Raw genomic sequence first — 23,831 nt, 5'->3', positions numbered from 1 at the left:
ACTCAGTCAGTACACCTACTTTCCCACCTGTAAGTCCTCAAGTGGCAGGGACTGAACGTAACAACGCAGCGCAATGCCACACAAGCGCTGACGTTACACGTAAGTGTTCTAGTCACCAAATTGTGTATACATCGTGCTGCGCACCACTGAAAAGGACCAAACGATATCCTGCCAAAAATATACACGATCTACAAAATACAATACAAATGTTAAGCCTAAGATATACAGACACACAAAAGGCATTTCCGAGTAACGAACGGGAGGTGGTCTGACAACAGTAAGAACAGGTTACTTGACGTCACACAGCGCCCTGGGATACGCGGCCCCGGTCAATCAGGCTTGGCAACCTCCTGTGTAGATAAAAGACTGACCACAAAAAAGGGCCTCACCTTGGCTGTCGATGACACTCTGTACGACTTCTTCCAAGCCCACCATGTAGATGAACTCGCTGTTGGCCGCGCTAGGCAGGAAGTGGAGCAGGGGAGCAGGAGGTTTAGGCGGCGGAATCTCCAGGAGGGTCTTTTCCAGCTGTTTGCGGAGAGCCAGTTTGGCGGCAGCCTGGGAGTTGGCGGCATCGGTCATGGCGCTGGGGCTCGGCAGGGGTGAGGACACCCTGTTCACAGTCCCCGGCTGCATGTGGGAGGCGAGGTTCATATAGATGGCAGAGGATGTTGTGCGCTGGCAGGGAACAGAAGAACTCGACTGCTGGAATGGAGGGGGCACAGGGTCAGTGGCGGGGTGCGGGGGAGGGACGGGTTCTTGCTTCAGAGGCAGAAAACGCTACCTGAGCCGAGCTGGGACAACTTAGCCTTCCCGAAACTCAGAAAAAAGGACGAGGTGTCCAACCTCGCTGAAGAGGAACTCCAGCAAGCGGGAAAGGAGAACGGCAGAAGCTAGGAGGCGGAGGAACGCCAGCACGGGGGATGCTCTCTGGCCCACATCCTCAGGCCTCTTCTTCCCCTGACCCCTGCTGCTTTCCTCCAGGCGGGTGTGAGCCTGCCGCCGCTCTGCCGTGCAGCCTCCCCTCTCCGCTCCTACTCCCGGGGAGTCCCTCCAGCTTCCACCCTGGGCACTACGATCGACACGAGCTCTACCACAATTACCCTGGCTGTCCTAGAGCTTCTCTATGTCCCAAACCGTACGGTCTGTGGTCCTTCCAACAGGGAAAGCAAAGACAAGACTTCTCTGTTTCCATATTAGGACTTTCTCACCGGTTGGTAATTGATGGCAGGATTCATGTTGGGTGTTGTGGTGCGTACAAGGCCAGGCTTAGGTGGGCCCCGCTGACCCTGTAGCTGGGCTGGGTTTGGTGCAATAACACGTTGGGACATCAACATATGTGGGAGGGTGGTACTGGTCGCGGAGCGGATGACACTGTGACCCTGAGGGGGAAGAAGAAGAAAAGAAGCAGTCATAGGTGGTCAAACGCTCCACCGACATGCTAGAGAGAGAACACTGCCTATAACACACAGCTGAGTGGGAAAACAGAAACACAGCGAGACTCGGGAATTCTGTCTACTCCTAGACGAGAAAGGGCCAAGCTAGAAACCTCCAGAGAAGAAAAACCACAGTGGGAAGAGGAGGATTACTTGTCCCACTGTGCCACCCAGTAACACACAGCCAGTCAGCGAGGAGGGACCAACGGGACTGTGTGCAGCACCAGCACCTCTACCACGGCCAGGTTCTTCTACGATCGTCACAGAAGTCCCAAACCGGAGCTGGGATACACGGGGCCCCAAGGCAGGTTACGCACCTGTAATGTTCTCAGACTCTGTGGTTCCACCCCTTGGGCCCCAGGCCGGGAGGGAAGCTTGGACAGGCCCTGCTGTCCCCCATGGGCAGGAGATGGCTGCACGATGGACGCCGCGTTCTGCACAACCGGGGTCTGGGGGAGAGAAGACAGAATGAAGAAACAGAGGCAGAAGTCTGGTACACTCCTGGACTTTAAAAATCCCCAGTGTGAAGCTTCTGTTGACCAGAAGGAAAACCGAGAAAAATGGAATCAAGGTTTTCTTGATTAGGGCCTACAATTAAAAAAAAAAAAAAAAAAAAAAAAAAAGAAAGAAAAAAGAAATCACTCTTCTTAGAAACTAAAAAGCACGGAACGGAACTGGACAAGAATGGGCCACCCAGCTGAACCTACCTGGGTGAGGCCACTGTCAGACCCAGCCCCTTACTTCCAGGGCGCAGTCAGTACCTTCTGGACTACGTTCTCCTTCTGGAGCTGGCTCTGCCGCAGCTTCTTCAGCAGCACCAGCCGGGCTTCTTCCAATCGCAGCTCGTCCCTCAGCTGCTTGATGAGCTGCTGCCGCTCCTCAATGCCTTTCCCCTAAGGAAACACGAGGTCCCTCAGCTACGGGAGCAGGCACCCAGAGTCCCCCTTCCTGCGAGATGGTCTCTTCTTCCAGGGCTGAGCTCTGGATCTTGCACACGAAGCAGAAGTAGTAGTGGGGATTACTGTCTCTGTGTCCCTGGATCTAGCTCAGGGCTAGGGATCCAGCAGGTGCTCAGAAGATGCTTACAGAACATAAATGCTAATCAACCAGATTCCTGGCAAAATAGAAGACGGGGCAAAGGGAGATGCAAAGGGAACTGTTCTTGAAAACACTGTTTCCAGGGGTGCCTGGGGGGCTCAGGCGGTTAAGCATTGACTTCAGCTCTGGTCATGACCTCATGGTCTGTGAGTTCAAGCCCCCCGTTGGGCTCTGTGCTGACAGCTCGGAGCCTGGAGCCCGCTTCGGATTCTGTGTCTCCCTCTCTCTTTGCCCCTCCCCTGCTCACGCTCTGTCTCTCTCAAAAATAAATAAAACATAAAAAATTTTTAAACACTGTTTCTAGAACTTATTAAGCCAAGTTTCTTCTAGATATACATAAAAACTCAGGAGTTTCTCCACATCATGAGAACCAGGGTACAGTGGTTCCAGCCAAGAGTTTATTTCTGTGACTTACTGAGTTTTCACTTTCCAAAGATAAATTATACTGAATATGCTTTGTCACACTATCTTCTTCACTTGATTCTCATAATGCCCTCTAAAAGGGCATGCCCTCAGGGCACCTGGCTGGTGGCTCAGTCAGTGGAACCCAAGACTTTTAATCTTAGGGTTGTGGGTTTGAGCCCCATGTTGGGTGTAGAGATTACTTAAAAATAAAATATATACATATATATATCTATATATACACATATATATATGTATATATTTTAACGTTTATGTATTCATTTTTGAGAGAGAGAGAGAGAGAGAGAGAGAGAGAGAGAGAAAGAGAAAGAGAGCGCGCGCGAGCATTCGTGGGGGAGGGGCAGAGAGAGAGAAAGAGAATCCCAAGCAGGCTCTGCACCACCAGTGCAGAGCCTGACACGGGCTCAAACCCATGAACTGTGAGATCATGACCTGAGTCGAAGTCGGATGCTTAACCGATTGAGCTACTCAGGCACCCCAAAAATATAATCTTGAAAAAAAAATAGTAGCACCTAAGTGGCTCAGTGAGTTGAGCACCTGACTCTTGATTTAGGCTCCAAACGTGACCCCAGGGTTCTGAGATGAAACCCCTCATCAGGCTCTGCACTGGCTGTGCACCCTGCTTAAGACTCTCTCTCCCTCTGTCCCTCCCCTGTGCAGGTGCTCTCTTTCAAAAAAACAAACAAAAAACAGTAAAAAGTAAATAAATAAAATGCCCTTGAAGCTGAGAATTATTTATAAAAAGTTTCATCAACAGGTTATTTATTTATTTAAGAAAAAATTTATTTTTGAGAGAAAGAAAGAGAGGCAAAATGTGAGCAGGGGAGGGGCAGAGAGAGAGGGAGACACAGAATCTGAAGCAGGCTCCAGGCTCCAAGTTGTAAGCACAGAGCCTGACATGGGGCTCGAACTCACAGACTGCGAGATCATGACCTGAGCCGAAGTCGGACGCTTAACTGACTGAGCCACCCAGGTGCCCCTGTGGGTAGTTATTTAGATTCAAAAAGTAAACTATAGGGGCACCTGGGTGGCTCAGTCGATCAAGTAGCTGACTCTTGATTTCGGCTTAAGTCATGATCTCATGGTTCATGGGTTCGAGCCCCGTGTCGGGCTGTACCCTGGCAGCATGGAGTTTGCTTGGGATTTTTTCTCTCTCCTTCTCTCTCTGCAACTCCCCTGCTTGCTCACACTCTCTCGCTCTCAAAAATACGTAAACTTAAATTATTAAGATGGTAAATTTAAAAAAAGTAAATTATAAAAAAAACAGAACTGGGTCTCTTAGGGAACTAAACAGGAGCAAAAATGAAGAGAGAAATCATTTTCTCTTTCTTCTCTCTTTTTTTACCTTAAACATCTCTAGGTTGGCTGCTTTGAGTCTTTCTTCCATTCGGGAGCTGGAGCGGGGACTGGAAGCCTCATTATCAGATAAAACAATGATGTCTGGGGAGGGAGTCAGCCTCCCACGGTCTGGCTCACTAGATAAGAAAAGAAAAAATTAAGGTATTTCAACAATTAAGAAAACTTCTTTTGCACGCTGAACAAAGAAATCCAAGGGAACTTAGGTCTGTCTCAGTTCACTCAGGAGATTCAAATCTTAGGACACAGACGACACCAAGATGTGAGTGGTGACAAATCCTCAGCAAGTGTGCTCTCCATCCGAATGCCTTGTGCAGGGACCAGACACACGGTGACTGGCTTCAGAAATGGGAGTGAGAGGTGAGTGTTCTCCTCACGTCCATTGGAATCAAAACTCTAAACGCTTCCCCTGTATCTCACTTCCCTTTGGGTTGTCTCATTAGTCACGCAGAGGCTCAAGCAGGGAACAGCCAGCCTGGCGGAGGAGGAAGGGCAAGGGCAGAGCTTGGGTGCGGAACGCCCGCTGCTGTGGAGGCAGCTCGGTCCACCCTGCGCCGCGCGGCCCTGGCTGCCTGAGGGTTGACAGAGAGGAGCTCACAGGACAGCCCCAGCGGCAGTCCCAAGTTAAGACCCAAGGAGGGACTGTGCCAGCTGCCTGAGGGGAAGGACCGGCCAAGGCTACAGCTGATGGCAGACCGGAAGCCCTAAACCGCATCTCTGGGACTGGCAGCTACTTAGCAGATTTGTACTCAGCATCTTCCCTCAAAGATACACTCTCCAGAAACGACTTTGAAATCTTAAGTCCTCCTCAAAGCCTCCCCTGTATTTCAGTTCTCACTTACTAGACAATTGTGGTTTTGGTCTTTCGGGGCTAGTTAAAAGCATCATACTCATTTCTCTAAGATGATAAAAATGGCACTCCCTAAGAGCCGGATGACCAGAATTCTGGAAATTCTGAAGGCCTCAGGTTCCCAAACCAATGACCACATCTTTTAACTCTCTGATTTCTTAAAAACAAAAAACAAAACAAAAATTAATGTTTATTTATTTTTCAGAGAGACAGAGACACAGTGCAAGCTGGGGAGGGGCAGAGAGAGAAACACAGAATGTGAAGCAGGCTCCAGGCTCTGGGCTGTCAGCACTCAGCCTGACATGGGTCTTGAACTCACGAACCGTGAGATCATGACCTGTGCTGGATTAACCGACTGAGTCACCCAGGTACCCCCTAACTCTGATTTCTTAACTCAAAGATATCTTCCCAGACCCTACTTCCTTGAGTTCTTCAGTACAGTTAGGAATACACAGACTTAAAAGCAATGTGTTTTAGTTCTTACTTAAACATGAAACCCAAATCCTTAACACCCACAGACCTTTAGTCCTGAGAGCCTTTCTACCATTTCTCTGGGTCTCTTGTCTCAGCTGCTGTTGGGACATGGATGCCCAGGGGCTTTGAACAAAATACTCTGGATAGTTGGGTTAGGCATTCAATTTCTCAACTGGGCTGAATTACTAAAATCAACCAAATTTGGGGCATCTGGAAGGCTCGGTTGAGCATCTGACTTGATCTCGGATCGGGTCATGATCCCAGGGTCATGGGACCAAGCTCCTTGTTGGGTTCTGCTCCAAACTAAGCACGGAGCCTGCTTGGGATTCTCTCTCTCCCCCTCTGCCCTTCTCCCCCGCTCACACGCTCTCTAAAATTAAAAAAAAAAAAGTAAAATAAACCAAATTTAGCTGAGAACATGAAACCGAGGCACAGAATGACACACACGACTGTCTTGGAAACCATTAGGTTTGTCTGGATTGCTCTACGAGCACTGGTCCCAGGCAGCTGAGTGTGTGGGGTCACAGAAAAAGAAGCCACTAGAGGGAGAAGAGCCTTTCTTTCCCTAACCCCACAATGCTGGAGTAACGGTCAAGCTGACCTGAATTCATTTTCTGGTGATTTTCTCATTTCTACATTCCTTCATCCTTGCCGCCGCCCCGCCCATCCCTGACACCAACATGGGTGAATGATTTTGAGATCTGGCAGATCTCTACTTTCACTTGGTTCTCCAATGTTTGTCCACACCAACAGTCCCAATCTCCTTCCGTTCTGTTCAGGGCTGGATACACGCGTCAAGACTATCTCGGAGCTAAGGGACTCCTCCTGCTCAAATGAGCGCCTCCTGCTGCTTCGGGGTGGCTCGGCAACAAGACAGGCAGGGCCGTTCCTGGGTGGAGGCTGTGGAAACGGGCGGCATTTGCTGGGAAGCTGTGTCCGAGAACAACCCTGAGACTGTACCCCTGGATGCGACCAGACCCGCATCAGGTGCAGCACAGGCCAGGTGAGGCCCAGGGTTTGTCCCATCCTTCAAGGTTTTTGTTTGTGTTTTAACTTGTGACCTGGGATTCTGGTCTCATTTATTAAACTTTCCAGGAACAGAAATGATTTTTCCGCTTTCCCAAACATGTATGTGATTTACATCATTTGACGTTCTTAAGTATGAAACTCCAGCCACAAAAGCCTGACTTGTTGCTGACATCACTCACGACTCAGACTGGCAGGTTCCCAAAAGCTGTGTACCTCCTGATCCTCCTTCTGGTAGTAAAAACAACTAAATAGAAAGAAAACTGCTGTGTTTTGCTAGCATTCCAAAACATAAGCAAATGCTGGTTTCACATACACCTGATTTCATATAGTTTGTAACCTGTCCAACTGATGACGATTACGATATGGCTATCACTGATACCACGGGCTCTTCATTATTTCTGCTTTTAAATTTTCTCCTTTTGTCCATATCAAAGAAACTGTTGCTCTCCTTGCTGAACAATCTATCAATCCCATTCATTCTTAGAAAAAGCTTGGGGCTAAGTAGAAATAACTGTCAGTGTATCTGGGGAAAGGGAAGAAGAGTGACAGAGGCCAGTAGGGCCTAGTTTTCCATGTAGAATGGGGATCTAGATTGTTTACATCAACCCCCTTTTCCTGGAGACCATTATTATTATTTTTTTAATGCTTACTTATTTTTGACAGAGAGAGAGACAGAGCATGAGTGGGGGAGGGGCAGAGAGACAGAGAGAGAGAGAGAGAAAGAGAGAGAGAGAGAGAGAGAGAGAGAGAGAGACAGATCCGAAGCAGGCTCCGGACTCCGAGCTGTCAGCACAGAGCCCGACGCGGGGCTCGAACCTACAGACCGCGAGATCATGACCTGAGCCGAAGTCGGACACTCAACCGACTGAGCCACCCAGGAGCCCCTCCTGGAGACCATTAAAAACAGCTCCCAGTTTCCAGAGGCTCAAGTTTCAAAGCTCATTCCTCTAAAATAAAATTAAATGCAATGGTAGGGTTTTCAAGGTAGTCTGACTTTTTAATACAGACTTTATTTATTTAGTACAATACCAATAATAGCACTAGTGAGATCTCACCAAAATGTGTGACAGTGCTTCTATGAAAAATGCACTTTCAGGGCCAATTTGGGATGTGAGGAATCCGTCCAACATTTCTCCTCTTCCTCCTCCCCATTCAAGTAGGATCAGTTACTTGCTCCAGAGCGGGGAGGGTAGTTATGGGGCAAGTGGGTTGCTCAGGGGCATGATCTCATTCATCTGCTTTCTTTTTTTTCCCCCCAAAGGATCTAAGGATTAATCTACTTTCATAATATTCAGCTCACACTACATATAGCTTCCAAGCTATCTGAGGATTTTTCTCCTATTTTATGGCCAATAGGGAATTTATCTAAAGTTTCCTAAGGGTTTTAAATGCTATTACCAAGAATAATGTCCCCTCACTGGGTGTGGCTTAAAAAAATAATCCTGGGATAGTACTTATAAGTGTACATTAGAAGCTAGAGAAAAGTGGGGGCGCCTGGGTGGTTCAGTCAGTTAAGCGTCGGACTCTTGATCTCAGCTCAGGTCTTAATGTTTATTTTTGAGAGAGACAGAAAGCACGAGTCAGGGAGGGGCAGAGACAAAGAGGAAGAGAGAGAATCCCAAGCAGGCTCTGAGCTGTCAGCACAGAGCCTGATGTGGGGCTCGAACACATGAACTGTGAGATTATGACGTAAGCCAAAGTCGGGACGCTTAACTGACTGAGCCACCCAGGAGCCCCTCAGCTCAGGTCTTGATGTCAGGGTCATGAGTTCAAGCCCCGTGTTGGGCTCTGCATTAGGCATGAAGCCTGCTTACATAAAAAAAAGAAAAAACAAACAAACAAAAAATCTGGAGAAAAGAAACGCAGGTAAGGCTGTAACTGTTCCCTCCTCCTTCAGTCCTAAGACAAATTCAGCAGGGTCAGCAGGAGGGCAAGTGGACACTAAAGATTACTTCCCATGCCCTATCAGCTGTATCCGAACAATTAACAAACTGAATGTTCTCAAAGCGAAGGTGGTCTCACTGTGACTCACTGGCTCGGGAGTCGTGAGTCTTCTCACGACGGACGACTGGCTCAGCCAGTACCTCTTCTTAGCACGTGCTCCACTGTTTCAAGTACTCAACCTTGACAGATGCCCGAGAGAAGCCCCGTGAAGATGTGTGCGTGTGAGAGCGGGCGCACAGGAGTGGAGCGTGTGAACCACGATGAACGCTTATGCGTGCGTGGAGCCCACGGAGGGCGGTACACACACAAAGCAAGAACGGAGAGAACTGCCACGTGAAGACGACTGCCCTGTTCACACAAGAAAAGCCAGCCCCATGCTTCTGGATGTACTAGAAGCTGGGACTCCAGCACAAACATTCTAAACCTCTCAGGATGGTCTGAAGAAAAGACTGAGGCCCTCCTAAAATGGCTGTAAGATCAGAGTGGAGCGCGTGTTATCTCACTTCCCACTGGCATTATCAGCTTTATGGTGCCTCCTTCACCCAGAGATGACCACTTTATCTTAAGGGCACAAGCTATAGGATTCTCTGTATGCTAAGCAAATACGTGAGGCACCGAGTTTCACCTGGAAATGAGAGGAATTTACGGTCAAGCCAGATGGCACACATACATTTTCTCTCAAGGAGGTTTAGGATGAAAAACACCTCCTCTCATTGGAATTCTTTCCTTTTCCACTCCACTTCCATTGTTTATGAGAAGACCCTATTGCCGGAGGCAGCCGACCTGAGCCATACCTCCGCCTGGCACTCATATCCACAGGCTCATCGCTGATGTTTTCTTTGCCTGGCCTTCCAGCAGTCCTGGTGTCGCCATGAGGCCTGAGATTCCCATTGAGTTTCTCTTCATAGCCCTTGACACCACTGCCATCCTGTTTGGTGGGCAACTCATGTGGCACATCGAGATTCGCCAGATCCTTCCGTTTGAGCAGCGCCAGCATCTTCAGGCGTTCCATGGCCTCGTGCCCCTCCATTTTGAGTCGCTTAGCCAGGACATCGTCTCGCTCATCTGCCGGGTCCAAGCTCCGCTTCAACAGGTTCAGGCGAAGAGCATCTTCTGTCATCCTATCCATCCTGTGGGAAGGAAAATACAAGTGAGATCGGAACACAATCCCTTAAACAGTCCGTAAAGAAAGAGGATGGGTGGTACAGGTATTCGGAAGAATCACAAGAGCGCCTGGCTGGCTGAGTCGGTAGAGCATGTGACTCTGGATCTAGGGCTGTGAGTCTGAGCCCCACGTAGTGTCGATCTTACCAAAAAAGAATCATCGTTACATGGAAGTTCAAAGATCACTGAGCTAGGGGCGCCTGGGCGGCTCAGTCGGTTGAGCGTCCGACCTCGGCTCGGGTTATGATCTCAACAGGTCACGAGTTTGAGCCCCGCGTCGGGCTGGGTGCTGACGGCTCAGAGCCTGGAGCCTGCTTCGGATTCTGTCTCCCTCTCTGTCTGCTCCTTCCCTGCTCACACTCTACCTCTCTAAAAATTAAGTAAAACCATTAAAAAAAATTAAAAACGACAACAAAAAAAATCACTGAGGTAAATATCAACACTCCATTTTCCCAGAACACCTGTATTAAAGGAGATTTCTCCACTCAACTTCAGCAGTGGAAAGTAGGCCTCAAGTGTCTTCTAGTTGTTGAGGTCCTGACTATATCACCGCTCTAATCACCTGGATGGTCCGTTAAGAGCCTACATCTCTCAGAAAATAAACATTCTTTTGTGACTGCTTTGCGGTGCCTGTATGCTCAAACCATCCGCACCGGTTTTACCTCCCACACCAAATTCTTCTCCTGGAAAAGACCTCTTTCACGGACAGGGAAGTTCCCCGGGCCACTCAGGCGTATCTTTCATCGGCTCATCTTATTGGACACAAAAGAGAAAGCTGAACGAAACGAAGAGCGTTTAGCGGGCAGCCTCGACTGTCTGCAAGCAGCAAGAATCAGAAGGGCCCACAGTTACCGCCTCAAGGCTGTACAGATAGAGTCAGCATCTTAAGATACCTGGCTTTAATGAAAGACTCAGGTGTTTAGGCTGATAGGAGGGAATACTTTCTCTATTTATGCAGCTTAAAGGCAAGAAAATTATCATTTTCCCTTCTCACTTTGATTTTTTTACACTGACAAAATCTAAATACAGAACTTCTTCCACACTTTAAAATCCAGGGCTGTTTTCCTGGTAGGAAATAGCAACGAGGCACTGGAAAGAAAATTTTCTGAGTCTAGAAACATAGGCTCAAACTGCTAATTACATTTATAAGATCAAATATTTAGTAAGTTACTTTACCTCCCTAAAGCTCAGTCTTATCTGTAAAAGTGGGTACTTAGAAGGTGCTCAACAAAATTTAACTGTTTGTTTTTTTTTTAAGTTTTATTTTTATTTGAGACAGAGACACACAGCAAGCAGGGGAGGGACAGAGAGAGAGGGAGACAGAATCCCAAGCAGGCTCTGAACTGCCAGCAGAGCCTGACGTGGGGCTTGAAGATACCCCATGAAGATGCTCAACAAAATGTAATTTCTATGCCCTAGGGTTATGACCTCCTCTATACTTGAAGATACGACATGAGGCCCAATGACTCACAGACTTAAGTAGCAGGACAGAGAAGACTATAAGTGTTAACTGGTGCTCTTGAAAAGAAAAATATGTATGTGCTTGAGGCATCTTTTTTTTTTAATTTTTTTCTTTTAACATTTATTTATTATTGAGAGACAGAGCATGAGCATGGGAGGGGCAGAGAGAGGGGGAGACACAGAATCTGAAGCAGGCTCCAGGCTCTGAGCCGCCTGCACAAAGCTGGACGCGGGGCCCGAACCCACAAACCGTGAGATCACAACCTGAGCCGAAGTCGGATGCCTAACCGACTGAGCCACCCATGCGCCCTCTGAAGCGTCTTCCTTCTTGCAGTGAGGAGTAAAATAAGAGCTATTTGATCCTTTTCTGGGTATGACAAAAAAAAAAAAAAAGAAGAGTAGCCAATAAAAGAGTATTCAACAAAAGGAAACAGACATTTTGGAGATCAGAAAAAAAAAAAATCAGAAGCTAGATCTCTGAGTTTTTTGGTAATGTTTCTTAATTCTCTCTTAAAAAAATCATTTTTTAATGTTTATTTATTTTTGGGACAGCAACAGAGCGCAAGCAGGGTAAGGGCAGAGAGAGAGGGAGACACAGAATCCGAAGCAGGCTCCGGGCTCCGAGCTGTCAGCACGGAGCCCAACGTGGGGCTCAAACAGTGCGATCATGACCTGAGTCAAAAGTAGGACACTTAACCGACTGAGCCACCCAGGCGCCCCTAATTCTTTTTAAAAGCTCAGGCTTATTGAGACATAATTCACACATCACATAATCCACCTTTTTAAAGTGCATACTTCAGTGGTTTTGATTCAGAGTTGTGTAACCACTGCCACAATCAATATTAGAACATTTTTATCATCTCCCCCCTAGAAAACCCATATCCATTAGCAGTCTCTCTGCCCCCGACTAATTTACTTTTTGTTCCTAATTTGCCTGCTTTGGACTTTTCATATAAATGAAGTCATACAATATAGGATCTTTTGTGACTGGCTTCCTTCATTGAGCATCATGTTTTTAAGGTTCATTCATGTTTGAAGCCTGTGTTTGTACTTGGTATCTTTTCACGGCCAAATGATAATCTACTTGTTTACCCACTTATCAGTTGGTGGACATTTGATTTTCCCCCCTTTTTGCTATTATGAACAAAGCTGCCGTGAACTTTTGTGTACAAGTTTCCGTGTGAACGTGTTTTCAGTTCTCTTGGGTGTACACTTAGGAGTGAACTGTTGGGCCCTGCGGCAGCTCTTTGTTCAACATTAAGAAGCGTTAGGCTGCTTTCCAAAGCAGCAGCACCATTCTGTGTCACTGCCAGCAGCGTGGGGGGGAGGGTTCCAACTTCTCCATATCCTCTTTGTTCTAACAGCTTCAGACAGACATGTTATAGAGCATACAGACATTCTGTAGCTACAGGTCCCCCTAAAGATCTGTGTTATTTCTTTTTTTGTTTAATGTTTATTATTTAGAGAAAGAGAGAGATGTTTATTTAGTGAGTGCATTATGTGTGCTCACAAGCAGGGGAGGGGCAGAGAGAGAGGGAGAGAAAGAATCCCAAGCAGGCTCCACGCTGTCACTGCAGAGCCTGACTTGGGGCTTGATCCCAGGAACCGTGAGATCATGACCTGAACTGAAATCAAGAGTCTGGTGCTTCACCGAATGAGCCACCCAGGCGCCCCATGGTATGTGTTATTTCTAAAGTGGTATACCTCTGAAAAATACCCCCAGGTGGAAACTGGAAAGCTCAGTACTACAGAACAGCAAGAGTTAGGCTCTAACTCCACAGTAACAGTGTTCCAGGTAACTTGATGGACACCTCATATTGAGAGCACCACTAAGAATCTCATGGGGAGTTGTAGGTGGGAAAAGTCTGTTACTCAACTGATCATACACCTAGATGCAAAAAATACTCCAGAAAAGCACACAGCAAGATATACAAATGCAAATTAATATGGTAGTGTGTTCTAAGTTTTGAGACAAATTATATTTGTGAGCACTGAAATCAGAAGACAAAGCAACAAAACTCGATAACCTAGAGCTGAATGGAGTTTGGGAAGGCATCATTATCCTGGCTTCTCGAACGGTTATACAAACAGTTGAATACTGCTCAGGTAATTCCCTTTTATCATACTCTAATGAAATAAATGGATATACTGAAAGTTGGAAGAAACCAGAACCAGATATTTGATTGTCTAAGGTAATTAATCTTTCCCAAAAGATGGTTTGAGAACTCTGACCAAATTTTCCTTGCCCATTCTTGACTTTACTGATCTTATTGTAAGCTCCAACTTTATGTGTTCATAGCTGGGCCTGTCTCAAAATCCAATGAAACATGGATGAATCTTGAAAACATCATGCAAAGTGAAGTAAGCCAAATACAGAAGGACAGATATTTTATGGTTCCACTTATATAAGGTACCTAGAATAGGCAAATTCAGAGAGACAGAAAGTAGATTAGAGACTACCCATGACTGGGGGTGGCAAAAGGGCAATGAGGAGCTAAGATTTAACAGGAACAGAGTCTCTGGGGTGAAGAAAAAGTTCTTAAAATGGACAGTGGTGATGGTTTCACAACAATGTGAATGTACTTAAAGCCACTGAATTGTATAGTTAAAAATGGTTAAAATGTTAAATTTTGGGAAAAAATTAAAAAGGAAAAGGAAAACAAAAAGGGAAAGAAGGGGGGAAATGGTAAATTTTGTATTATGTATATTTTGCCACAATGAAAAAAAACCCAATGTAACAGACAAATTAAAAATGGCACAAAAGGGGCGCCTGGGTGGCGCAGTCGGTTAGGCGTCCGACTTCAGCCAGGTCACGATCTCGCGGTCCGTGGGTTCGAGCCCCGCATCAGGCTCTGGGCTGATGGCTCAGAGCCTGGAGCCTGTTTCCAATTCTGTGTCTCCCTCTCTCTCTGCGCCTCCCCCGTTCATGCTCTGTCTCTCTCTGTCCCAAAAATAAATAAACATTGAAAAAAAACATTAAAAAAAAAAATGGCACAAGAGATCCTTTTGGGTTATGGAAATGTTCTAAACCTGGATTGTGATAATAGCTTTACAACTCTGTATACTTACTAAAAAAAAAAAAAAAAAATCACTAAACCATAAACTTAAATTATACTCCATAAAGCTGTGAAAATAATATTCAATATAAACTTGTCACACAAAAATTCCTCTCCAAAAAGCCAAACAAAAATTCTATAAAATAGGGGCGCCTGGCTGGCTCAGTCAGTGGAGAGTGCAATGCTTAATCTCAGGGTTGTGAGCTCAAGCCCCATATTTAGCATGGAGCCCACTTAAAATAAAGTAAAAAGTAATTTCCTGTAAAATAAATGTTGTATTTTGCCGTTTAATGTGTACCCAGTTTTTTGTTTGTTTGTTTCCTCTGGGCTGCTAATGATAACAGCTCATCTTTCTTAAGTACCTACTTAAATGCCAAACACACTGCTAGGCACTTACCATGTGTTATTTAAATTTCCTTAACAAGTTACTAAGCAAGTGGTATTAGCCTTACTTTACAGCTGGGAAAATGTTAAATCAAGTATCCCAAGACTGCAAAGCTTTAGACAGAGCGAATCTGGAATCCCAATGCAGGTGTAGCTCACTTCAAGAATCCATTATACAGAGGGATGTATCAGAGCTGGAGAATTCTGAGAAGCAAGGTTGGGTATTCGTGAATGTGCATATCCGTCTATCATCCCCCACAAATACTATGTATATATACTATGTGCCAGGTATAGGGTTAGCTGTTAAGCTGTGAGGAATTGAGGTGAAAAAGGATCAGGTCACTGTCTTTTAACAATTTCAACCCAATAGGAGACAGATGTGCATGTAACTGAAGTAAGGATTTGGGTGTTCTCAGGAATCCATCTTGTCTGCCTTTATGTTTCAATGAAGAGGACTGAATTCATCTAGATGCAAAAGTTAGAAGTCTGGGAATCATCCCTGACTTTTAAATCTCAGTCCCCAGCTCCTATAGTCTCTTCTCCGGAATGTGAGTGTGAACATATGCAGTCCTGGCATGTTGCTGCTGGCAGCCATCTTGTGACCATGAGGGAAGGCAGGCAGCCTGCAGATAAAGCAGACACTGCGCACAGCAGAACACCGAGATGGGAGCTAATCACACAGCTGCGCCACATCAAACTGCCCTGAAGCTAGTTTCTGGATTCCAGTTACACAGACCAATAAACTCCCTTAATGTTTAAGCCAGTATAAGCTAGGTTTTCTGTTCTGTTACCTAAACTGAAAATATCTTAATGGAAGACTGTCAGAAGTGCCATGTGGGGGGCGCCTGGGTGGCTCAGTCGGTTAAGCGGCCGACTTCGGCTCAGGTCACGATCTTGGGGTCCGTGAGTTTGAGCCCCGCGTCGGGCTCTGTGCTGACAGCTCAGAGCCTGGAGCCTGTTTCAGATTCTGTGTCTCCCTCTCTCTGACCCTCCCCTGTTCATGCCCTGTCTCTGTCTCAAAAATAAATAAACGTTAAAAAAAAAAAAAAAAAAGAAGTGCCATGTGGAATCAAGGTGGACATATCCAAAAAACAGGTGGATACATGGCAAACAAACAGAAGAGCCAGCACTTGGGCCAGAGCGGAGATAAATATTTGGACAGGTAGAAGAGGTAATGGAAGTAATGTATGGGCAGTAAGTGAAACTGCCCAGAAAAAAAATTAATATATAATCACTCGAAAAGAGGGCCAAGGATAGAATCTTAGGCAATACCTACATTTAAGGGTTGGTTGGTCAGAGGAAACTAAGAAATAGCCAGAGGGCTGGGGGAAAACCAGGAAAACCAGACATATCAACAAACTAAAGGAGAGTTCCAGGAAGACAGTAGTTAATTATGTCCAACAATTACAGCACAAAAATGCCCAGCTTTTATTTTATTTATCTTTTGAGAGAGAGTGAGAAAGAGTGCAAGAGAGAACGCGTGCAAGGGGCAGGGTAGGGGGTGCAAAGGGAGAGAGAGAGAATCTTAAACAGGATCCACACCCAGCTTGGAGTCCAATGTGGGGGTCGACTGCATGACCGTGAGATCATGACCTGAGCTGAAATCAAGAGTCTGACACTTTAACTGACTGAGCCACCCAGGTGCCCTCAAAAATGCCCAGCTTTAAATCTGCTGCTGTTATAAAAAACAAGAATGGCCAGATGGTAACACAGCTCTAGACCCATGCTTGTCAAGTTTCCATCTTACTGTTAACGCCAAACCAGAATCCAGGTTGCAGCAAAGACTCAGAGGAGCCTGAGAGAGAAGAGGCTGGAGGGATGAGCAAACTGAATTAACATCTACAGAATGCCTGCTGTGCACTAGGTAATGCATAAGCCCTTTCTATTTGCTCTCGCACTAAATCACATCACAGGATAACAGAAAACTTTTGTCAATTAAGTTAGAAAAACCCCAATTTTCAAAACTGATAAAACTTAAGCCTCTAGTTATATAAAAGTAAAACAGTATTTCTTTAACACATAAAAATAAGTTGTTCTGGGGCATCTGGCTAGCTCAGTCAGTGAAGCATGCAACTCTTAATCTCAGAGCCATGAGTTCAAGCCCCATGTTGGGTGCAGAACTTACTTTAAAAAAAAAAAAAAAAAAAAAAAAAAAAGCTCTACACCCAACATGGGACTTGAACTCATAACCCAGAGGATCACGAGTCACATGGTTATCCAACTGGGGCAACCAGGTATCCCTTTAAAAAAAGGTTAAAAATATTTTGAGGGCATCTGGGTGGCTGTCAGTTAAGCGACCAGCCCTTGATTTTGGCTCAGGTCATGATCTCACGGTTCGGTAGTTTGAGTTCCACGCTGGGCTCTGCGCTGAAAGTGCAGAGTCTGCTTGGCATTCTCTCTTTCCCTCTCTCTCTGTCCCTGGCCCATGCATGCATGTGCTCTCTCTCACAAATATAAATAAACATAAAAAAATTAATATAAATAAAATACTTTGGTTTAAAAATTCTAAGTAGAGGGGCGCCTGGGTGGCGCAGTCGGTTAAGCGTACGACTTCAGCCAGGTCACGATCTCGCGGTCCGTGAGTCCCAGCCCCGCGCAGGCTCTGGGCTGATGGCTCAGAGCCTGGAGCCTGTTTCCGATTCTGTGTCTCCCTCTCTCTCTGACCCTCCCCCGTTCATGCTCTGTCTCTCTCTATCCCAAAAATAAATAAACGTTGAAAAAAAAAAATTAAAAATTCTAAGTAGAAATGAAAATATTTCACTTAAAATATTATACACCCATATATATACTCATCCTTATATGCTTTATATATTTATACATAATATATATTTTATATATTATATATAATACATACGTATGTGTAAGATATACGGTAAAACCTTGGTTTGTGAGCGTAACTCATTCCAGAAACATGCCTGTAATCCAAAGCATTTGTATATCAAAGCAAATTTCCACATTAGAAATAATGGAAACTCAGATGATTTGTTCCACAACCAAAAAATATTCATATAAAAATGATTACAATGCTGTAATACAAAATAATAAAGAAAATATAAAGAAAAATAAACAAATTAACCTACACTTACCTTTGAAAACCTTCATGGCTGGTGTGAAGGAGACAAGAGAGAGAGGAGGGTTATTGGGTAGGACGACCTTCACTACCACTAATGGAATTCCTATCTATTGGCTCAACAGAATCCTTTTCTTTTCGTGCACCTTTAACAAGGAACCTATCCAATGACACTTACTTTTGCATCCTTTTGAGGATTTCATAGAAATGGGACATTGCATTGTCATTAAACAGATTCATCGCTCGCACTGCTGCAGCCTTATTTGGGTGGTGCTTTTCTACAGAATGTTTCACTGTTTCCCACATTTTACACATCTCCCTAATCTCATTTGAAGTGAGGGATTCTTCGGCCTTTTTCTCCTCCTCCCCTGCAGACGAGATCTCCCCCATAACCTCTTGCTGCTGCTTGCGATGCAGACCCATCAGTTCGTCGGTGTCGGCTCCTGGCCATGCTCCTCCACCAGCTCCTGACTGTCGTCCTCACTCACCTCCAGTCCCCTGGTCTTCCCCAAGGACACCGTTTCACCGGCAACTGGCGGCTGCTGTTCATGAGCAAGCCCCTCTAAGTCAGGTCCAAGAACACAATCGGGCCACAACTTTCTCCAAGCAGAACTGAGGGTTCTCTTGGTGACCCCATCCCAGGCTTTATCCATGATCTTCAGGCAGTAGTTCACCATGTGGAAACAATTTTTCCCAAACTCTCGGAGGGTAAGGTTCGTTCCTTCGGTCACCTCGAAGCGTCGCTGAAGTAGTGCTGTGGTGTAAAGCCTTTTAAAGTTCGAAACGACTTGCTGATCCATGGGCTGGAGGACTGGAGTGGGGTTGGGAGGAAGGAACTTGACCTTAAGGAACTCGAATTCCTCCAGCAGGTCGTCCTCAAAGCCTGGAGGATGAGCAGGGGCATCATCCATCACCAGCAAGGCTCTGAGCGGCAGATTCTTCTCTAAAAGGTATTTCTTCACTGCAGGACCGAAGGCCTCGTTGATCCACTCGACGAACAAGATACGAGTGACCCCAGCCTTGCTGTTGGACCCACACAGAACATTTAACTGGTTCTTCTGCACCTTGCATTTCTTGAAAGCTTGTGGATTCTTGGAATGAGACTTTGAAACCCCCACTTGCATTAGTACAAAACAAGAGGGTGAAACGGTCTTTCATGGGCTTGTGACGGGCATTACATTCTCTTCTTCTGTAATGTACATCCTCTTTGGCATCTCTTTCCAAAAAAGCCCCATCTCATCACAGTTAAAAACTTGCTCTGGCAGGTAACACTCAGAAGCTGTGAGCTTCTGGAACTCGGTAGCGGACACCTCAGCTGCCTTAGCGTCCAAACTCAAGTCTCTGTGTGCCTCACAACACTACAGATGCCACTTAAAGTTATCAAACCATCCCCTGCTTGCTTTGAAGGCTTCTTTGTTTTCTGTTGACATACCTGGCAGTTTACTTATGAGGTCGGTGTACAAGGCCTTTGCCTTCTCACAGATAAAGTTCTCGGTCACAGTGTCACCTGCTAGTTGCTTCTCATTTATCAAAATCAGAAGCAACTTTTCTACATCTTCCAGAACACCTGGCCGTTGCTTTGATAATCTCGTGACTCCTTTTGCTGCATTTGGCTCCCTATTTCTTCTTTAATACTGTGCAGATGGTTGGCATCAACTTCTTATAAAATCTTGCAATTTTGGTCACTTGTATACCTTGTTTGTACTTCTTGATGATTTCCTTAACTTCCACCATAATCATCTCCTTCTCACTGCCTTTCTTTTCAACGCTTTTCTGCATGGGGGCCATTAGTTGTGATCATGTGACATTTGGTGTGACATACTACTCATAGGGCAAGACATCGCTCATTTATCAAGTTAAAATTTATTAGAAATGTTGGCTCATCTTGCGGAACACTCACAGAACAAGTTACTCGCAATCCATGGTTTTACTGTATATAAAATAAATATACCCTTCTCATGAATTCTAATACTTGCCTTAATCTGAAGACTTTAACTTAATTTTTTTTTTTAGTAATCTCCACACCCAACACAGGGCTTGAATTCACAACCCTGAGATCAAGAGTCATATGCCAGGTACCCCCAAATCTAAAGACTTATTTAAAAAAAAATTTTTTTTGTAATTTTTTTTTAATGTTTTTGTTTATTTTTGAAGGAGAAAGAGAGAGACAGAGCATGAGTGGGGAAGGAGCAGAGAGAGAGAGAGGGAGACACAGAATCAGAAGCAGGCTCCAGGCTCTAAGTTGTCAGCACAGAGCCTGATGCGGGGCTCGAACCCACAAACTGTGAGATCATGACCTGAGCTGAAGCCTGATGCTCAACTGACTGAGCCACCCAGGCGCCCCTAAAAAAATTTTTTTTCTAATGTTTATTTTTGAGAGAGAGAGACAGAGCATGAGTGGGGGAAGGGCAGAGAGAGAGAGGGAGAGAAGAATCCAAAGCAGGCTCCAGGCTCTGAGCTGTCAGCACAGAGCCCAATGTGGGGCTCGAACTCACGAACTGTGAGATCGTGACCTGAGCCGAAGTCAGACGCTTAACCGACTGAGTCACCCAGGAGTCCCATTTAATCTGTAGATCTTCTCCAGGTTTACTTGGATTCATTTGTGCTTATTTCATTCTACACAACGTTACCAACATTTGTAGGTGCATTTATCCATTAGAGTCAACATTTCCATCATCTCAAGGGCCCCTCCTGCTGCCACTTGATAACCATATCCACCCTTTTACCACCTCCAAACCACATCCCAAACCCTGATGACCACCAATCTGTTTTCCATACCAAAAATTTCATCTTTTCACAGATATAATGGGAACCACACAGTATACAACTCGGAGGTTGGGGTTTTTTTTTTTGTTTTTTTTTTTTTATTAATTAAGTAGGCTCCATGCCCAGTATGGAAACCAACACGGGGCTTGAACTCATGACCCTGAGATCAAGACCTAAGCAGAGATCAGGACTTGGATGCTTAACTGACTGAGGTACCCAGGTGCCCCTGAGGTTGGCTTTTTAAAATGGCTTTTAGTATAATTCTCTTGAGATTCATTCAAGTTGTTGCACATACCAACAGTTTGTTTCTTTTTATTGCTGACTAGTAGTCCATGATATATGAATGTACCATTATTTATTCACCTGCTGAAGGACAACAGAGTTGTTTCTAGTTTGTTTGTTTTTTGTTTTTTTTTTTTTGCTATAATAAAGCTGTGATGGACATTCATACACAAGTTTTTGCAGAAACGTAAGCTTTCATTTTTCTGGGGTAAATGCTTAAGAGAGTGGCTGCTCAGTAATATGGCAGATTACTGTTTAATTAAAAATTTTTTAAGGTTTATTTATTTATTTAGAGAGAATGAGTAGGGAAAGGGCAGAGAGAGAGGGAGAGAGAGCGAGAGAAAATCCCAAGCAGGCCTGAGCCCAATGCGGGGCTTGAACTCATGAACTACGAGATCATGACCTGAGCTGAAATCAAGACTTGAATGCCTAACCTGCCCCAATGTTCAGTTTCAGAAGAAACCGCTAATGCGTTTTCCAGTGTAGTTACATCGTCACATGTCCCCGTAAGCAGTGGTTAAGAAGTTGAGTTTCTCCACATCCTCACCGGCATTTGATGCTACCCTCATTCTTTATTTCAGCCACTCTGAGAGTTCTGGAGTGGTAGCTCACTACAGTTTTCACATGCATTTCTCTAATGGCTAATGATGTTGATTATCTCTTTATGTGTTTATCTGCCATATGTAAATCCTCCTTTGTGAAAACTCTCTGTTCTTGTCTTTTCCCCATTTTTTGTTAAAATTTATTTATTTACTTTGAGAGAGAGAGAGAGAGAGAGAGAGCGCGAGCAAGAGCAGGGGAGGGCAAAGAGAGAAATTCAACACTACAGATACAGTCAAAGCACTTTGTGTAACTTCATGTCCAAACCATTCTCTACCCTCTCTTCTCCTTCTCTCCCCAGGGGCATTAGGATGGATTTATCATTTCTATGAACATTTTTATAAGATTATTGCTATATATATCCTTAAATAACATATAGTATAGTTTGTGAGTTTTTATAGTTTAAAAAGTAGCGGGGCGCCTGGGTGGCGCAGTCGGTTAAGCGTCCGACTTCAGCCAGGTCACGATCTCGCGGTCCGTGAGTTCGAGCCCCGCGTCGGGCTCTGGGCTGATGGCTCAGAGCCTGGAGCCTGTTTCCGATTCTGTGTCTCCCTCTCTCTCTGCCCCTCCCCCGTTCATGCTCTGTCTCTCTCTGTCCCAAAAATAAAAATAAACGTTGAAGGAAAAAAAAAAAAAATTAAAAAAAAAGTAGCTCTTGTAGGGGCACCTGGGTGGCTCCGTCGGTTAAGGGCTGGACTCCTGACTTTGGCTCAGGTTATGATCTCGCGGTTCGTGGGTTTGAGCCCCACGCTGGGCTCTGTGCTGATGGTGTGGAGCTTGCTTGGGATCCTCTCTCTCTCTCTCTCTCTCTCTCTCTCTCTCTCTCTCTGCCGCTCCCTCACTTTCACTCTCTCCCTCAAAATAAACTTAAAAAAAAGTAGTGCTTGTACGTATCTTTTTCATTTGCTTTTCAATATTCAGTTTTTTTAATATTTAAAATTTATCCAAGTGAATGCACGAAGCTCTAGTTTATTTAACTGCTGTGGAACACCACAAGAAAAACATACAGATTAGTAACCCATTCTCCAGTTCAACCATTAGGCATCAATTTGCTGATATTTAATGATGCCAAGTCCACGTCTGGCCAAGATGGCGTTAACATGGCTGGCTGGATTTAACCTCCCACCTGAAATAACAAATCCCACCACCCCGCACCCCCCCAGCAAAATACACAAAATGAGGGTTTTCAAGACACTGGACATCAGGCAACAAAGGCAGGATCCCACAGGAGCCAGAGGCAAATGAGGTGAGCTCGCCAACTGCCCTCATTTCTTGTCTTGAGAGTTTCAAGCACATGGTATAGGCAGGGGGACCTGAGGCAGAGCGAGGCATCTTGTAAGCCCAAGTAATGGAGACGCGGGTGCAGTGAGACAAAGGCAGCTGGATTTCAAGAAGGGCAGAGAACCACAGAGGTGAGAGCTGCAGAAAGATGGCTGTCACAAAAAAGTAAGTGCTGGGAGCACATAGAGAAAGTGGGATCTTCACACACTGCTGGTGGGAATGTGAAACAGCACAATCACTTTGGCAAAGAACTTGGCAGTTCCTCCTAAAGTTAAATGTACAGTTACCAATGACCCACAAATTCCACTGCTAGGTATACACCCAAGAGGACTGAAGACATTATTTCCACGCAAAAATCTGTGCAATGCCCACCAAGTGACAAAATATGGTAGATCCGTACAATGGAATATTACACACAGCCACAAAAAGGAATGAAGTACTGATAAGAATTATAACATAAAGGGGCACCTGGGAGGCTTAGTCAGTTAAGCATCTGACGGACTTTGGCTCAGGTCATGATCTCACAATTTGTGAGTCTGAACCCCACATCAGGCTCTATGCTAACAGTGTGGAGCCTGCTTGGGATTCTGTCTCTGCCTCTCTTTTCCTGCCCCTCCCCAACTAGTGCTTGCTCTCTCAAAATAAATAAATAAAGTTGAAAAAGAAAAGAAGAATTACGGGGAACCTGAGTGGCTCAGTCGGTTGAGCGTCCGACTTTGGCTCAGGTCATAATCTCATGGTCCGTGAGTTCGAGCCCCGCGTCGGGCTCTGTGCTGACAGCTCAGAGCCTGGGGCCTGCTTCGGATTCTGTGTCTCCCTCTTTCTCTCTGCCCCTCCCTGCCCCTGCTTACACTCTGCTTTCTCTCTCCCTCAAAAATAAACATTAAAAAAAAGAAATTAAAGAAAAGAAGAATTACAACATACATGAACCTTGAAAACATTACCTAAGTGAAGGAAGTCAGTCACAAAAGGCCATATATTGTATGATTCCATTTACATGAAAAATCCAGACTAGGCAAATCTATGCAAATTGAAAGACTAGTGGCTGCCTAGAGCTGAAGAGAGGGTCAAAATGGGGAATGTCTCCTTATGGGTCAGGGGTTACTTTTTGGAGTGATGAAAATGTTCTAATCTTAGACTGTGGGGATAGCTCCACA

The 23,831-nt window shown here is 45.3% G+C and overlaps 1 protein-coding gene across 3 annotated transcripts in view; it reads right to left on the bottom strand.

The window, feature by feature from the left end:
* GATAD2B (GATA zinc finger domain containing 2B) overlaps window positions 1-23,831 on the bottom strand; it is a 90,510-nt gene that overhangs the window by 8,586 nt on the left and 58,093 nt on the right. For 2 of the 3 annotated variants that reach the window (XM_030302422.2, XM_030302421.1), the window contains exons 2-7: window positions 9,405-9,740; window positions 4,303-4,432; window positions 2,198-2,329; window positions 1,754-1,885; window positions 1,212-1,382; window positions 390-705 (exon numbers count right to left, since the gene is read on the bottom strand). In XM_030302422.2, the coding sequence (XP_030158282.1) occupies window positions 390-705; window positions 1,212-1,382; window positions 1,754-1,885; window positions 2,198-2,329; window positions 4,303-4,432; window positions 9,405-9,739 (1,216 nt within the window). In that variant the 5' untranslated portion in view covers window position 9,740. The remainder of the gene's footprint in view (window positions 1-389; window positions 706-1,211; window positions 1,383-1,753; window positions 1,886-2,197; window positions 2,330-4,302; window positions 4,433-9,404; window positions 9,741-23,831) is intronic. The other variant, XM_030302419.2, reaches the window with a different exon arrangement.

The sequence above is a fragment of the Lynx canadensis genome, chromosome F1 (genome assembly GCF_007474595.2).
Source record: "Lynx canadensis isolate LIC74 chromosome F1, mLynCan4.pri.v2, whole genome shotgun sequence".
Classification (NCBI taxonomy): Eukaryota; Metazoa; Chordata; class Mammalia; order Carnivora; family Felidae; genus Lynx; species Lynx canadensis.
The sequence above is the reverse complement of the archived record's forward strand: the minus strand, read 5'-3'. Positions and strand labels throughout refer to the sequence as shown.